The sequence below is a fragment of the Sebastes fasciatus genome, chromosome 3 (genome assembly GCF_043250625.1).
Source record: "Sebastes fasciatus isolate fSebFas1 chromosome 3, fSebFas1.pri, whole genome shotgun sequence".
NCBI lineage: Eukaryota > Metazoa > Chordata > Actinopteri > Perciformes > Sebastidae > Sebastes > Sebastes fasciatus.
This window is the reverse complement of record NC_133797.1, coordinates 12,006,571-12,025,136: the sequence shown is the minus strand read 5'-3', so window position 1 is coordinate 12,025,136 and position 18,566 is coordinate 12,006,571. Positions and strand designations below refer to the sequence as shown.

General features: G+C 42.1%; 1 protein-coding gene across 1 annotated transcript; it reads right to left on the bottom strand.

Annotated features, from left to right (window-relative positions):
- Nucleotides 1-650: 650 nt before the first annotated feature.
- On the bottom strand, nt 651-11,687 carry LOC141764057 (somatostatin-like receptor F_48D10.1). Its single transcript, XM_074628976.1, has 5 exons — nt 9,939-11,687; nt 6,368-6,508; nt 5,923-6,195; nt 4,306-4,452; nt 651-2,314 (listed from the first exon to the last, which is right to left on the bottom strand). Exons 1-5 carry the CDS (start codon nt 10,533-10,535, stop codon nt 2,111-2,113), a joined length of 1,362 nt encoding a protein of 453 aa, XP_074485077.1. The 5' UTR covers nt 10,536-11,687; the 3' UTR covers nt 651-2,110.
- Nucleotides 11,688-18,566: the final 6,879 nt, after the last annotated feature.

Below are 18,566 nucleotides of genomic sequence, written 5' to 3'. Positions count from 1 at the left end.
TATGGTTACCTGTGTTGTCCTGTTGTATAATTTTAAAGGGCACCTACCAGCCAATTAGAAACTAGCACTTTCTGTTGCCATGGTATACGGGCATGGTCACACAACTGCGTGGAATTCACATAGGCGAATATTTGCCTCCCGTTCACTTCCATTCTATGTGAGGGAGGGGGCGAATATAACATTCGCTTCTGGTGGAGTTCAACTTTTGTTGAACTTTGACCGGTAAAGTCGCAGCCTCAATCAATAGCAAAGACGTGTGTGTGGTTGACCCAACTCGGCACTGCCCACATTCATCACCAATATCGCCTCGGCAGGTGATGGTCACTCGCGTATTGACGTATTTTTGTAGGCCAACCAGGAAGTTAGAATCGTCCTGGTTCCCTCGAGAAAAAGCCAATGGGATTTTTCCATTGGGTTTTGGATTATTGCAGAAAATAAGCTCTGTGGCAAACACACGTTTATGATACGTTTTGTTCAGCAGGATAATCTTCACAAATGAACACAACTTTTATGATTTATGAAGCATGAATGCAATCGCTAGAAATAGAAAGCTAACGTTAGGCTGTAAACGAACTACACAACAGTCGCATGAACGTGAGTATACACAACGAGGCTTTAAAGGGGGACGTGTCGGCATGAAGATGTTTAGTAGTCTCATTTAGCCGCTCGTTAGCAACCGCCTTTTTTAAGACACATAAAGGCTTCAAAATTCAGGAGTGGGATATTTACTGATTTATTTTATGTCGTAAACATTAAAATCTCTTAAACTTGTGTTAACCACAGACGTTATTTCAGACATATAACCAAAAACCCATTCAAAAAACCGACTGACTTCCAGACGAGGGAACTGGAAGTGCTAAAATGCTAACTCATTTCCGGGTTTTAGGACTCATTCCTGTAGCACTCTATCCTCTCCCATCTGTCCCAAAAACAACACAGGACCTTTCATGATAAAAGCTTATGGCCGGACATGTTTTGCAATACAAGCATTTCAAAGGCTAATGGAGGCTGAGGTACTGTGCTGCTAGTCTGATCAGAAATAGCCACTGTATATGTATATGTATTCTATCATTGTACAATAAACAAGGTGCTGAGCAAAGCAATAACACTAGCAACAATATATGCTGCTATAAACCCTGGATTTACCAGCCTCACATATTCTACAGAGGGAAAACATGTATATACAGTACATGAACAAATCAGCCACAAATGTACACACGCAAATTAAGAGGCATATATATAAAGAGGTCAGAGCGTTCAATGCTGGCTACATGTTTACAGGAAAACACTGAGCAGGGACAGAGTCACTGAGAAGCTGATAAACAGCAAGCAAGCCTTTTTCTGTAGATACAAACATTATACAAAAAGGATTACAGCAGACTTTTTCCACAAAGCTGTACAGATGTCAACTTCATTCATCACAATTTAAATTAAGTGAAGAGAATAAAAGTGAGTAGGAGCTTGAAATTTGCACTATAATACAGAAAAAACACACACTGAATTAGTGCATTTTGCTGTTTAGCTGTATAATTAAAGCTGCATTAGGCAAGATTTTTTTCTGAAAATACCCTTCATCTTTTCAGCCTAAATCACAGCGTGTGGTTGCAAAGGAGAACCTTGTAATGCCCGGTTTACCCAAATAAACGTCTGATATACTTGCAGGAACAGTAAATACATTCTTACATGTTGTGTAACAGATGAACAGAAAGCGAGAGAGGGAAGGTGTGAATGTTACTGTGTCTGTTGAGGAGACATGGTAATTGCTCAGAGTGGCTGAAAAGGCACTTATGTCAGATAGCTGGATGGAAAGAAAAATGGGGCTTGTTGAACAGCTGGGTGAATCATACAAGTACAGAACACAGAAAATATTCATGATGTTGTTTCAAAGAAATGGATCATAAATGTTGCAATGCATTCAGAGTGAGTGTTCATGTGAAAATAGTCCTAGAAACGGATTTTTTTCATTGCCACTGCATAAAAGCATCAGTTTTTGCTATTTCGATCAGCTAATCCAACCCCCCTGCCTCCGCTTCTGTAGTCTCATATCATGTTTTTCCTCTTCAGCTTCTCTTTTCACTTCCTAAAACACCTGATGCCCAGCGTTCGCTGGCTACTGTTCATGCACAGCTGTGGATGCAGGGGAGGAGGGCGCAGTCAGGGCAGTGGCTATCGGAAGTTCAGCCATCACGGAGGTTACCGTGGTAGTGGTGGATCCGATTCCTGGGCAAGTGGAGAGGGATTGACACGTCGGGGTGGAGTGGTGCAGGTCTGCTGCTGTGTGTGAGATAGGCGAGCCTGGAGGGTGAGGAGAGATCTTTAGAGGGAGGAAGAAGAGGGTCATGGAGGAAGGGAAATAAAGGAAGAAGGCAGCAAAAGCAGCGGGAAGATAAAACAAATGAGGGGTGGTATGTTGGTGAAGGCAAGAGGGAGGTGGAAACAGAAAGAGAAGTTAATTCATCACTGGGTTACCTGGATGAGTCTACATTATGTTTAAAGCAGTTTCCAACTGTATCAGGCCGGAAAATATTTGCTACCAGGCTGCGAGGAAACAATATGATTCTGCAAAAAAAATAAAAAATAATAACAAGCCTATTATACGCTATTTAAACATTTTTCAGCCTTTGCTGCATTTCCCCTCATTACTCCCTGTCACTCTCCCAACAAATATATACTGTTTTTAATTTATATGTGTGCGACATACAGTAACATAAGTGTTACTGAGAGGTTTATCTAGATTTCTTAATTTAAAAAACAACCACAATGAAATACCGGGAAATAAAGTTCAAGTTAGAATCCTTGAGATTTTCCAGCCCGTTTGCACAAAAAGGCGTAAAAATGCCTTGATAATGCGCAAGGCGTTTAGCATGCAATAAGCACGCCTTTCTTGATTTCCGCGTGCCAATGGTACCTCATGTATCCTGTACTGACTACCATGTCAACGCATCCGCATATAAATGCTACGGTAAGAGTTAGTGACGTACTATAAAAAGTGAGAAAGATAATTTTTCGGTGAATGAATGGGGAGGTGAATGGGCTCAAAAAACACCAGAATTTTAACCAGGAGACCCGCTTTCGAGATCATTGTTGACCGCCGTATTGTTTTGTAAGTTACGTTAGAGACGTTTCTCACATGACGTTTGTCATGTGTTCTTTTTATTGACATTTGTAACGTGTTTTCTGTAGTTGTGTTATGTTGTTTCAGTACGTGTTTTACTTAGTTTAAGCACTTATTTTAAGCCAAACTATGACGTTTTCCCTCTCCCTGACAAAGTGCTTTTCTTACCTAAACCTAACTGCGGACGTTTGTGTGGCGTACAAATGACACGCAAAAAAGGCTAAAATGCATACTCATGACACGCGGAATGTCCATGTAACGTCTTGGTACTTATACGCCTTCCCATGAGATCGGGTTAGATTTTCATAGAATAAAACCCCATTCATGATAATTTAAGTATAATTTAAGTGTTCATCCCCGCAGTGGATTTAAATTGCCTTCACAGGAAACGATGCAGCATGTAATCAAGCATGATTTTATCTCAGTGATAACAATCTCACCGTTTACTGTTCACTCGCTTTACAGCGTATCAGAGCTGAATTAAGGTACTGCTAATGCGAAGCAGAATTCTCCGACCTGTGATATTACTGTAAAATGTACTTGCTGTTACCACGGTAATATAGGTTTGACCAAATCAGCCGTATGTATGCAAAGTCACAGCACCCAAATGTAATTTTGAGACTGGACTAAAATGTTATGGATTACAACTTTAACTTTACGTTCCTGTTTTTCCTTTTAATCCTCTCTTTTCTTTCTCACTCTCTTTATTTGTTGGCTGGAAGGATAAACAGAGACAAAACATACATGATTTGTGAACGTGAACTAGCCCTCCTCATTTCTGACACACACATAAACCTAATCTCATAATCTTTCACTCCCACCTACAGATTTTTTTCATTGCCTCCGCAGCAGCGTTCATTTACCATCCTTCTTCAATTAGCTGCCCACACACACACACACACACACACACACACACACACACACACACACACACACCTGCCTGTGGATTAATTTAGTTGTTGGACTCTTTAGTAGAACTGCCAAACCTGATGCATCACGCTCATTGGTGATGCAGAGAGCTGCAGTGTTTAGCAGCTTGGTTTAGTCATGCATCTCTACGAAAGTAGTCAGAATAGAGTCAGAGCTGCTCTAAACATACATTCCTTGTCACTTGAATTCCTATTTTTTGCCCCAAAACCCCAGCGCCTACATAACATACACACACAAACACACACACACACATACAGTACCTGGCTACTCTGGGGATCGTGGTAGGCCTCGTTACGAGGGGAGAGAAGGACGCAGTCGTGTGCCGTGGTTTTCTCAGTACGCGGAGCACTGGGGTCGCCATCATCCACACCATTGGCCTTGCACCTCACACTCCTCACACAGAGCACCTGCGGGGCCACAACAACAATTGAACTGTAGAGACTACATCGGAAATATCCAGAAACGACAACAGCCATTGTGCTGAAGGTCCATTGACCAGACGTACATGATAAGATAAGACAATAGCATTTGACAACCATTAGATGATAGTTAAAGTCACTATATGCAGATCATTTAGCAGCTTTCATATTGTTCTGATGACATAAGTTTTGGTTTTTAGTGAAAATCTGAGCAGTCTATGATTTGCTTTCAGCCCATTCATCTCAGTCAGGTCAGATCTGTGGGGGTAAAGTGTCGTGCATTGCTGTCAATCTTGACACTACCAACGGACAGCACCGAAGTACTGTAGAGATTCCATAAATAGCCAACTACATAAAGACTGTAAGGTAACACAAAAAAAAAAGTTTGTGGCTAGCTGTGTTGTCAGCAAATAAACAACACAGCCAGATGATTAAAGGAACAGTGTGTAACATTTTGGGGGATCTATTAGCAGAAATGGAATATAATATTCATAACTATGTTTTCATTAGTGTATTATCACCTGAGAATAAGAACTGTTGTGTTTTCGTTAGCTTAGAGGGAGCCCTTCATATCTACATAGGAAGCGGGTCCTCTTCCCCGAGTCCGCCATGTTGCTCCGCCATGTTTCTACAGTAGCCCAGAACGGACAAACCAAACACTGGCTCTAGAGAGAGACTTTCCCGTTTTTACGTTACCTGAAAGCCACCGTAGTTCTCCGATGGGCTTGTGAAACTGCGGTAATGTGAGCCGCAGAGTGCAAAACCATGGTACAGCGGTATCACGGTTTTGCACTCTGCGGCTCACGTTACAGTCTTGGAAAGGGAGGATTGAGCGGAGGTATTTAGTCGGTTGCAATCTGCAACCACACATCTAGTTGCCTCCAAATCCTACACACTGTATCTTTAAGCAAGTAAGCTAAGCTACACAGATGGTTTGAGTTTTTTATACCCACCCTTTACACCATTTTTCCAACCATGAGTGAGTGCTGAACAAAATATCATCCTAGTTAAAGTTAAATTAAGTACTTGTCACCTTTGTAATCTTGATTCATTTGGTTAATACTCCATGGATTTGTTGCTCCCTGGGTGAATACTGTTAAAAAAGAAAAGTAAACTAATCTATCCCAATACCAAACTTCCTTTTAACTTAAATATGTTTTGTATAATTTTTTTGCTGGGCAGTTAGTTAATATTTACGCACTACCAATCATTGTCAGATGTATTGTTGATCAAATTATTTAAAGGTAGTTGGATTTTTTTGTCGGGAACCAGGCTAAGCTAAGCTAAATGGCTGCCGGCTGTAACTTCATGTTGAACGAAGAGACATGACAGTCGTATTGATTCTCTCATCCAGCTCTCGGCAAGAAAGCAAATAAGTGTATTTCCCTTAATGTCAAACTACTTCTTTAACCACAGTTTTATATTATATATATGTTATTTATAGGATATTCAACCTACTTTTCTGAAGCTCTGTCTGAAGTTGTCCGACAGAAAGCCGTAGAGCACCGGGTTGGCACAGGAGTTGGCGTAGGACAGGATGACAGCAAAGAAGTAGATGCCAGCAGTGGCGCTGGACTCTGGGATGATGACCACCAGATTGACCATGTTGATGATGAAGAACGGCAGCCAGCAGAGCACAAACACCACCACTATCACCACCACCATCCGCGTCACCTTGCGCTCCGAACGCCGACGCTTGGTGAAGCCCGCTCGCGCCCCTGACGACTTCATCTGCGCCATTATGATGATGGTGAAGAGGATGAATGTGAGAAGGATAATGATGGAAATGAGGAGGAGGATGTTGAGGAATGATGGAAGTAATCATTATGTGGATGCAGATTACAGTATGAATTTATACATGAGCAATTAGCCTTACACACACACACACATAATATATACATACCTTGATAACGATAAGTAGGTAGCAGAGACAAATGATGAGCAGCGGTCCAAAGAAGCCCACCGTGGCAGTGTAGAGAATGAAGGCTGTTGACCACACATTCTTTGGCTCTGGCCAGTTCATGTTGCAGGAGTTAAATGTGTCCTAAAGGGAAGTGAAATGAGTAAAATAAATTTAAAATTCAGCCATTATCTGCTCAGACAGACAGTGAATAAATCATAGACTGTATAGAATAAGTGGAATGTAGTCACTGTCACGTCACCCATTGGTTTGTGGACTGCTGTTTTGAAGCCTTGAGTTTGGCATTTTGGCTGTCACCATCTTGTTTTTTTGCAACCAGAAGTGACACGAGAGGGTGGAGCTAAGTAGAACTGAAAACTGAATAAGACATTTTTAGGCGACCAAAATGTTACAATTAACTTTCATGAACTGAAAACACGCTGTGAAAGGGTTAAAGTTCCAAGATGAAAAAGTGAACAACTCCCAGACCGGACAACGCTGGATAGCAACCTGTCAATCACAAGGTAGCCACGCCCTAAAGCATCCCCTGCTTTATGGCCTGTTTGACTCTAAATGGGACCATAATTTGCTAAATGAACATCATGCTGTATTGAAGAAGACTTGAAACTAGAGATTGAGACCATAAACTCATGTTTACAATGTTTACTGAGGTAATAAATCAAGTGAGAAGTAGGCTCATTTTCTCATAGACTTCTATACGACCAGACTTCTTTTTGCAACCAGAGGAGTCGCCCCCTGCTGGCTATTAGAAAGAATGCAAGTTTAAGACACTTCCTCATTGACTTCACTTCTCAGACCCAGAGGTTACTCCCAATTGAGTAAATAAACTTTGGACTTTGAGGCCCACAGGATAAATGTAAAACTACCAAGCTCTTAAATTATGCAGGAAGGGATGTTTGGAGAAATGCTTATTACATTATCTGCTTTCGTTGAGTTTGAAGAAGCACATTTTGCATTGTGGAATACATTTCCAGACATGACAGGGTTTGCTTTGTGTGGTAACAGGAAACTGTCAACGTATAAATGAACTTTTCTGTTGTTATCAACCCAGTGGCCTTCAGCACAGTATATATCAAAGCAATTTGCATTCTCCACATACCTTTCTTTCATAATAAGCTTTTGTGTTAGAGATCTTGCTGCAATGCTTCTTTCTGAGCAAGTAGCCGATATATAGACTAATAGCTTCTGCCGAACTTCTAAGACTTCAAAAGAGTTCAGTGTGTTTTACTTTAGGTTGCGTGTTCAGAATTTCAACAACCTTCATATTCTTTCCATCACAGCCCTTCATGTCTAACCACAAATACTAAAAGGTACAAGAAGACAAAGGCATTCTTTCTAAGTAGTTAAATACCTCTTATTACACGGCTGTGTTGAATACTCGATTCTGATTGGTCAATCACGGAATTCTGCGGTCTGTAATTTCTTTATAACAGACCGTTGCTATATATAACAGACTGTTGCTATGTATAGCAGACCGTTGCTATATGCGCAGTTCTGATGTCGGACTCTGGCGGACCGTTTTTGTGTTAAAATATTGATTTCTTAAGTAAGTAGCCGTGTAATAAGCGGGATAATGTACAGCTAGCGGGTCATTGTTGTGAAAGAAAGGGTTTAAGTCTAATATTTGCTCTCCTTTTAGTTCTAGTTTTGGTCTCCACCAACTCCTGAGGCAAATATCTGTCTCTCTAACCGCTAAATGCTCGACTATATGTTCATCAACTAGTGGCTAACTGTGGAAGACACTTAACTGACTAGCTAGCTAACTGTTAGTCACTAACTGCCGTTTGGTGCTGGACAGGTAGCGTACAGTGGGTTTTGTGGGTTCTTTAGGGCTTTTTCACTGTAACATTTGGCAGCAGGTTGTAGAGCAGCGAAAATGAACCAAAAACAGTAAAGTTCTGAGCTATAAAACCAAAACAATGAGCTGAAAGACGCTAAAACACTCCGTAGAGCTGAGGAGAAAAATATTGTTAATGGCAACTTTAACTTAAAATGAAGTGTTATAAAGAGTTCTGACATGTTTTGGTCATGTGCCTTCATCAGTAATTTGCTATTGGCAGGCAGGTTACTCTATAAATCACAAATGTCAGTTTCTTTGAATGAAGCAGTTTCATCTTACAACCACAAACGCAGCTTTGACAAAACATAAATAAATATGAACATGTGTGTCTCAGTCAGCCTAGTTGATTTATTTACTGTAATTACATGAACACAAATGTTTCCAGTTTTTATGCTAAGCCAAGCAAACTGTGCTGGCTTTAGCTCCTTATTTACCAGAGTGGTAGGCTATCAATCTTCTCATCTCTCTCGGCAAGAAAGTGAATTTAGTCTATTTTGCAAAATGTCAAACTATTCCTTTAATTCTGATCTTGTGACATATATTTTGTTATCACTTTTATTGTTAGTTGTTATTATGAAAGAGATTTTTAATCTCATTACAGCCTAGCATGTAAAACAAACAAACAAACAAAAAAACATTCTAAACTTTAGAAATGATCAATTTAAAACTTGTAATAATTGTCCGGAGGGAAAGCAATAGGCCTACATTTGTACTTAAAGGAACATTGTGTAACAATTAGAGGGATCTATTTGCAGAAATGTAATATAATATTAATAAGTATGTTTTCTTTAGTGTATAATCACCTCATATTAAGAATTGTTGTGTTTTCTCTGCCTTTGAATGAGCCATTTATATCTACATAGAGAGTTGATCCTCTTCGCAGAGCGGTCATGTCTAGAAGGTAACACGCAATTTGCGAAAACTCTTGCGAGATAGTTAAGGTTATGCATTGACTTTGAATGGTTATGGTTATAATGTCGTCAGGTAACGAGTCTTGCAAGAGTTTTTGCAAGTCTTCACAATTTGCGGGTTATCTTCTAGACATGTTACATTGTTGGGTTACATTCTAGACACCATGTTTCTACAGTGGCCCAGAACTGACAAACCAAGCCACCGTGTTAACTTTTCCTGCTTGGGCCGGAGTCGATAACGTTGCTCACTCCAGAGTTAACCCCTCGCTGTCGCTTCACTCAGCCGCCAGGAAACACGACACAGTGTTGGTCTTGAGGAGCTGCAGCAGTTATTTCTGCACAAACTGCAACTTCCACTCTGCATTCACTTGATATTCTCAGAGCTAAACCAACTCTGTCTTCTGCTTCATTCGCTCACTCGTTCGCTCACAACATCACACATATTCGCCACCACTCTCTCACTCTCTTGCTTCATCACTCACTTATACACACTCTCTACTCTCTGGCTCTGCTATTCTCCAAAGGACCGATCTGCAACCTCACCACTAGATGTCACTAAGTCCCACAAATTGCTCCTTTGATGAACTAAAATATACCTTAGAACTACAAAGCTATGGCTATTAAAATAATGGCCTTATTAATGTCAATTTGAGAAGGAACTACAGGGATGAACTCACTGTTTGGTAATCCTATATGAGCTTTTGACTGGACTGAGTAGAACATTTTGTTCAGGGGCAGCTATTAATTAAAGCTAATTTGTACTTTAAAATAAAGGGTGGTGACCAGGACTGCGGTTTTATACCTGAACGTCAGAGAAGATGACCACAGGCAGGACCACCACAAAGGACACGGCCCACACGGCTGCGCTCACCACCTTGGCCACGCGGGGGTGTCTCCACCTGGTGCTGCGGATCGGATGAACCACAGCCAGGTAACGGTCGATGGACATGACCGTCAGGCAGAAAATAGACGTGAACTGGTTCATGGAGTCCGCCGTCATGACCACGCGGCACAAGAAGGAGCCAAACGGCCAATAGGAGAGCACGTTCTGCGTGGTGAGGAAGGGGAGGCCGATGATGTAGAGCTCGTCGGCCACAGCCAGGTTCAGGATGTAGATGTTGGTGACTGTCTTCATTTTGGCGTAGCGAAGCACCACATAGATGGCCAGACTGTTGCCGGTCAGACCCACCATGAAGACCGTGAGGGAGATGACCGCCGTCATCAGAGTGCTGCTGCCATGAAAGGGGACACTTTGAGTGGACATGTTGGAGGAGATGTTGAAGAGGCGGGGGTAGGAAAAGTGGAAGGGCGTGGCTGCAGAGGAGGAGGAGGAGGAGGAGGAGGAGGAGTTGAGGTCTGATGCAAGGGGGAACCAGTAGGTCTGGTCTAGGGGTTCCATTGTGAGTTCCAGAGAGGAAGATGGTGCCACAGAGTCCAGATGTTTTCCCTGATTTAGAAGAAAGCCTGTACTTCTGACATGTTAGTTTCCATGCTAACTTTGGAACAGAAACAGGAGGAGACAGAGTGCTTCAACCTATCTGATCTATATCTATAAGGGTGTCTCTAATCTAAGTGTGAGCCCAAGAGAGAGCGAGAGATAGTGACTCAAAGCATGTAAGCGTGCGCTCTGATCACAGCTGAGAACCGGTACTCGTGAGTCATGAGCCAACTCCAAAGAGACAAATGTGTTGCCATGTATCCAACGTTCAAACCAGGTTTCTAACGAGGAGTCGTATCCGTTATTACGCACCGGAAGGTGTATAATCGTAGTCACCTTTCCGGTGCGTTTTTAATAGCACTGATTATTAAAGTCCCATCCTAATTGACACAGCAAACACAATATTCATCCGCTGTGTCGCGCGTCAAGCGTGGAGGAACAGCGCGGAGGCTTTTACGCACTGGCTGCTCGAATACCAGCTCTATAATAATAAAGCCTGCGTTATGAATATAGGCGACACTGTATAGGTCACACCTAAGCTTTTTGGTATCTCAACTCTTTGCTCAATGACTTGTTGTACTCCCAATGCAAAGCTATACGTTTTAAGATTTAAACAATAAATCTGTGCAATATTAATACACTGAATGTGAATACATTTGTCTGTGCAATATATCCTTGATGAAATATACACCTCAAGTGCAATTACCTCTGTTTACATTACATCTATTTTTATATTGTATACCTCTGGTGTAACACTTCTGTTTATATTTATTTATTAAATCTACTTTACCTGTTTTATTTGCTTTATAATTGTGTGTGTTTTACCTCTTATATGTTTTATCTGCCTCGTTTAGTCTTGTCAAGTATTTGTTTTAGAGCACTGACCAGAAGTGGCAACTGTGAATCTCGTTGTATTTAATACGATGACAATAAAGCTTTCTATTCTATTCTATTAAATCACGCATCCACTCAGAGATCAAGACGAGAACATGCAGGCTTACTTTGGCGAGCAGCGAAAAAAGTCCAAATCTTTGATCACATTAAAATTAGCAGCCCCCTCCTCCTAACCAAACTCCTCATTATCAGTCCAGTCTTCAATCAGATCCTCCAATAATCCTCCAATATATCGATGGACAGCTTGTGTCCGAGCTCCAGATCGGTCGCTGTCCGTGGTGCTGAGCACAACGTGTCTCCGCTTTTCCTTCGTCCTTCAACTTTCTTTCCACGCAGCTCTGCTGTTTCGTTAACGATTTGTTAAGAGAGTGAGAGAGAAAGAGAGAGAGAGAGAGTGGGTCTCTCCAGTCTGATCATGAAGAAGAGGTGTGCTTCGAGCTGTCAGCCGTCAAAATGTCATCAGGAGAAGAGGAGCAGCTCTGCTCAGTGGACATAGAGGTGGTTTGGTTTTCTGCTTGAGCACCACTGGTGGAATGTAACTAAGTAGGCTACATACAGCTTTATACAATTATAGATACTTGCAATTTACTCCAGTATTTCCATTTTCTGCTGTTTTATACTACTCCGCTACATTTTAGAGGGGAATATTGTACTTTTTATTCCACTACGATTATCTGACAGCAGTTATTTTCATCCTCGTATAAATTGTGATGCGTTGCTTTAGATTAAGCCACTAAACAGTCTGTAAAGCTCAGCCAAAATTGAGTTAAAGGGACTGTTTGTAAGAATCAGAAATGCTTGTTAACAGCGACACCTGTGGCCATTAAGTCAACGAAAGTCAGCGTCCGGCTCGCGCTTGCTCGCTCTAAATAGACATGAACGAGCATCGCTCAAAACAGTGAGGCGACACATGTCAGCTAAAACCGCAATATCAAGTAATAAGTACCTCATACATATTTTCTTACACCCCCACTGAGTACCGATCCGATACCGGTCTTTAATTAATAAGCTGTATAGCTCACTGTGTGGAAGTGACTGGGATAATTTTTTTATTGAGTAAGGCAACATCAGGCTAGACTTAAACTTTGCTTTCCTAACTTAAGCCGTTCTTAACGTAAAACAAAATATAACAAATAAATAAATGGATATAAATTTACTGAATTATTTATTATTAAAATAATGAATCGTACACTAGCAACTTGACAAAAAAATCTTCAAATTGAACAGGAATTACAATTCACGTGTACACATTTTTAGTACAGCGACATTGTCAAAATACCCCATCCAGCTATTTGAGTCAGTATCGGCCCACTATAATTTAGAAAATTATATTGTCTTTAATGATTTAACTGTTGTTATATTAAAAGCATGTATCAGTAGTGAAACTCAGAGTGTCTCAGTGTGTTTAGATATGTGTGTTAGATAGGATATATTTTGGGGATTTTACCTTTATGAGACAGCACAACAGAAATTCAGGAAATGAAATGCAACAAAGGTTATTGGCTGGAGTCAAACCGGGGACATTGCAGTCGCCCAGTATGCGTTTAATGTGTTCTGACCCTCGAGAGCAAAAGCAATCCAGCAGCAGGCTTACTGTAAGTGCTTGGACCTTACTTAGAGCATGCTTTCTCTCCTTGACACAATCATTATGGTGTGTTGAAATGCCCCACTCACTGCGAGGTAGGGCACAGAGCCTTGCAGTGGCAAAGCTCAGCGCAGGTATGATATGCCATCAAAATGTGTGTAAGGAACGCCATTTGCTGTTTTGAGGCAACAACAGTTGCAGCTGTTCAGGTCAGGTCAGCGGTGGCAATTTTGGTGGCAAAATTGAGCGGTGCACCACGCAAAGGGTAGCGCTCACGCCTAGTTGGGCGCCATCGCTTTCCCCATATGGAAACAATGACACAGCCTGCGCAGAGAGATTTTATGGCGGATCATGTGTGGGCGGCATAAGACTTCCACTGACATATTCTAAAAATATAAACCTGCCCAGAAGGATAGAGAAGAGCACAGCAGGTTGTTAACAGTCACCTTTGTATTTTCCCTTTCTAATGTGGGCATGTGAAGCCCTTTCAGAATGCTGTTGCATTTAAGAGTTAAGTTAGAGTTAAGTGTCCTGCTGGTGTGACTTTGAATTGCTTTGAATGATGACTCACGAACACTACATAAAACTTACAATGCTGTCAGCCTTGGAAACATATAGCTTGCCAAGCACAGAAACAGGTGGATGTGTTCAATCCTCAATATATATCAATATAAACTGGGAAAGAAAAGTTCGGAAACTTGTGTTTGGTGGATTATTTCTCTGTTGTTACAATGCTAATTGGCATTGTATTTTACATTGTTGGAAAGCCTGTTTATTTACCTTCACAATGATGTCCAACTTGTAAGGATCATGCATTTGTGGGATGAGCAGCACAGCTGATTGTGTGGGTAGCGCCCAAGAAAGATTTGCCAAAATGCTCTGCCAATGGTAAACAGTGTATTCTCATAAGGCTACCAGGAAGCCTGCAATGACTGCCCTTCACCGTCAGACTCGTTTGCGCTGATGTCGACAACACAGACAATGGAACCTGAACATGTGGGGGAATGTCATGTTCAGGTTCTGTCTGCGAAAGTTGGATGGCAGGGTCAAAGTATGGAGACGTAGTTTCCGGACTTTTTTTCCCCAGTTTATATAATATCATTTGTACTTTCTGCAAGGTAAAGAACTCAAATATCCTCTGTCTCACCAAAACTTGGCAAAAATCCAATCAATCCACACCTGCTGGATATTCATACATGGACAAACCCCAACCGGATGGTTGTGGTGAATTGAAAATCCAAATCAGTCTGCTATCCATTGCTATCCGTCTTCCCCCTCATTCGAATCCCTTGCATTTAGACTGTCCAGTCACAAGTTGACAAGGTCTAGTTGACACTCCGGTCCGAGTTCAAGTTACGTGAGCCCCTCTTGATCGCCGCCGAAAGATACTTTTTCCTTAGCGATTCCTCAACAGGTATAACGTTAATATAAAACTGGAGACTTGGATTTTGGTCTTGTTATTAGTACAACCAGTCACACAGCAGCTCTTTGTATGTCGGGCAGGGGAACACATTTTCAATCCATATTTTCTGCAGTTGGTGAAGTTTACTACACAACAACTCCTTGTCGTCTCTGCTATGGAGCTTGGCTCTGCTACATTGCATGCTTTCTGCCCCCTGGTTGCGCGCGGATCTCTGTGATGACGTTGTAAAGAAACCCGTCTATTACTCCTGCCTGGGCAACTTTACTGTAACATCCACGCTGACTCCACAGATTGCAAAAAAGCAACTGAACTTCTGAAAATTCTGTCCTTTTCCAACATCACTCAACACATAGATTACCCCACCCACAGTAGAGGCCACTCCCTAGACTTTGTCTGTTCCACCAGCACCAGCATCAACCAACTGTCTAGCATTGACCTCACCATGTCCGAGCACCTTGCCATCATCTTCCACACAGACATCCCCAACCCCCCTTGAAAAGCAGAAACGCACCAAAATTTTCTGAAGTCCATCAATTCATCTTCTCTCTCCACTTATCTATCTGAAAACATCTCAGACTTCACCCGCAGGCCGAACGTCTCTCTCACCAACCTTTTCAACTTTTATAACACCATGCTCTCCTTCTGTCTGGACCAGTTTGCACCCATTCAAACATACGTACTGCGCCACTTGAAATACAAAGGACGTCAGCTTGAGCGGCTCGACAGAAGAACAGGTCTCACTGTTCACGCAGACGCATATAAAGAACACCTTTACAAAAACACCCTCAACACTACCCGCTCTGCATGCTGTGATAATCCAAGGACACTATTCTCCACTGTCAACAAACTCCTCAAACCCATGAACAACTTCTCTCACTCCTTCATTGACAAATGCAATGTATTCTTACATTTCTTCCGCCATCCCACCTTGACTCCAATAACCTCTCTGAGCCTTTTCAGTCTGGTTTCTGCACAAAACATACATGTAGCACTGAGAGTGCTCTGATCATGGTCACAAATTACCTACTGTTATCCTCGGAGTCTGGTTTCATCAGCATCCTCATCCTAGACTTTCTGAAACTCAAGTGCAATACGTTTGAAATCCTAATCATTGGCCCAGACTCCCTTACCTGCCCCAATCAGGATTCAACTCAATATTGATCATCACCCCCTCCACCCAAATCCGTGACCTTGGAGTCATCCTTGACCCCATCCTGCCCCATGTCAACCACATCACCGACCAACAGGCTGGTCCCATACACTGTTCGTAGCTATACTTACTAAAAGTAATGCACTGTTCGTGTATATCACACAAATTAATTTATGTGTAATTAACATAATCGAAATATAAATAGCGGCAAACGCTGCGTAAAAATACCGGACTGTTGCCCAGGAGACCGGCGTTCGTGCCCCATGTGAAACCAGAAGTCCAAGTTGATTTATTTGTCACTAAGTTAAGTACTTCAGTAACGCCTCTTCTGGAGTTATTTTAACCCAAACCACAATATTTTCCTAACCCCTAAATAAGTAGTTTTGTTGTCTAATCCTAAACAAGTATATTGACACGTTTTGCTGGACATTCGTAGGAAAACGAATGAAAAAGGAGGGAATAAATTTTTTCACAAGATATCACACAAACCGTTGTATAAGGATACGTTGCACCAAAACAGCCTTCTTCCACCTCCGTAACATTGCCCGCCTCCGACCCTCACTGTCACTTACTGTTGCAGAAACACTCATTCACGCATTTGCAACATCCAGGCTTTACTACTGCAACAGTATCCTCTATGGTACCACAGACAAAGTCCTTAATAAACTCCAGTACATAGCCTACTGACCCAACATGTTCTCATCCCAACTCATTACATACCGCCCCCTGGCGTCACGCCCCTTGGTGTCACTTGCCGTCACTTTATTTTTGGCATCAAAACCACTATAGTTCCCCTTAGCGTCCCTTTAGAATAGGCAACAAAACCACTATAGTTAGGTTTAGGAAAGAAATACATGGTTGGGCTTCAAACTACTACGTTTGTGCAGTGAAAATGACACTGAACGTTGTGAACATGGTATAAGAACGAACAGCTGATTGTAACGTGACACATGGGACATGAACAGCAGTCTCCTGGATGAAAGCCTTGTGTTTGTTGAACCCATCCACCCCGCCCTTCCGCTCGCTCCCGGTGTGTCTCTTTTCGCTCTTTAAACTACATCACCACACCCCCAGCACACTTTCTATGAGCGTTTACTGTTGCCGCGGATGGGTTTACATTACAGTTTATGGAACGTCCGGTGCATTTCATACCGGCACAAAAGGGTGTCTTGTGCCCCCACATTGTTGTCTTTGAAAAGGGCCCTCAAAACCCACTTCTTCAGATTGCCTTCCCCAGCTTATTTAATGTTTCCAGTTAATATAATGTCATGTATATAATTTAATGTCATGTCACAAAGGCGTTGCACTCAGTAAATTATTTTAAAAGGTTCATTATGGAAGCGTTGTGTCTCATTATGTGCATCTCTAAATGTCAGTCATCTGAAAATGTGTTACTTACAGCAGACTATTTCTACCTGCGACTCTTTCTTTCTGCACACACACACACACACACACACACACAATAGAACAGCAGAGCAGCAGACAGTGCATCATACGCTTCTATGATCATTGCATTTATCCTTGACTTCCACTGCCTTGTAGCCTACCATGTTCCCTCTTTTTTTCTTCCTTCTCTGCAGGGAACATGGTTGCATGGTCTTACCCCCCACTACCCCACACAAACACACACACACACACACACACACGGACATAAACACACTTAGATACGCACGCAATCTTTAGTTAATATCTGAGTGTCAGGTGGGTCTCTCCACAACAATCCCCTGGAGTGAAGCTATCACACAGCCCGAGGGTTGACCTTACCAGTCTGTCAAATGACATTATTGTCCTGTGGGCAGTGTGTATGCGAGAGGGATAAAATACATGATTGCCCAGGGTCAAAAAGAGAATGAAAATATTGTCAGGTAAAACACAGAAGGCGAGCAACTTTACATTCTCCTGCTCCAAATGTAAACCTGTAAGAGAAAAGTTAATTAAAAATAGGCAGTCACAGCGTAGTTTTGAGAGAGCTTAAGGCTTGGCCAAAGGCAGTTAAGGAAAGCAATGATTGAATTGGCCACGGCCAGATTTAAAACATTCTTGGTGGGAATTGTATTAAGTAATTATAACCAGTAATATGTGTATAAGAGGAAAGAGCATTGTGTGATTCCCATTTTCTTCTGTGCTGTGCATGCCGAGGGATGTGTCAATCCTTCCGGAAATGTCTTAAACTTGACATTTTGGAGTTGCCTGGCAACCTCACAATGACGACGAGGCTCGACGAAGTCACTGCGCACGAAGGCCCAAACACACCAAATTGACATCAAAGAACTAACGGCGATGAAGGCAGCCTGTTGCGTCGCATCACGTTGCCTTTGTCTTGGCCAAAAAGCTGCACTCGAACACATCGTAAAGACTACAACCGACGGCCAGTTAGCACGTACGTTCTGCGCCTGCGTGAGAGGAAATAACTCTCCACACCAGCAGGTGGCGGTAGTCTGTATTTGTCATTCAAAAAGGGGAAACCGGAAGACCGAGGACGGTGGATATACAAGCCGTTGTTATGATATGTACATGAAACAAAGCGGCGTTTGCCAACCATTTTCACACCACTCTCACTCACCACTAAGCCTCATTCCAGATGGCCATGTCGTTGTGAAAATATCCGTGTATTGGAATGATCAGATGAGATGAAGATGAAAAATGAGAAGAGCCTTTCACGTGCACTGATTCGCTTAAGATGAACATCCAATCAGAGTGATTTCTGTCACTGACAGGCTCCGCCGCTGATTCAACATGCTGAATTGGCGGCAAAACCAAGTTGAGAGAACTGTAGATGCAGATTCCTTGACAGACAAACAATTGTGTCCTAATTAAAGGTACATTGATAACATTCAGCCACTAGATGCTGATCTCCCTCCCCGGTTCCATTGCATTTACTTCACAACAAGTGGTTGCCAGGCACTTAGTGTCAATCTCAGCCATTTATTTTTTTTCCCC

Bases quoted from the DNA above. Each gene is read 5' to 3' on its own strand.
- LOC141764057 (XM_074628976.1), bottom strand. From the start codon at position 10,535: ATGGAACCCCTAGACCAGACCTACTGGTTCCCCCTTGCATCAGACCTC. The intron at 6,509-9,938 runs GTATAAAACCGC...ACTTCCCTTTAG, and splicing joins TCATCTTCTCTGACGTTCAG to GACACATTTAACTCCTGCAA. The intron at 6,196-6,367 runs GTATGTATATAT...ATAATGGCGCAG, and splicing joins ACCTACTTATCGTTATCAAG to ATGAAGTCGTCAGGGGCGCG.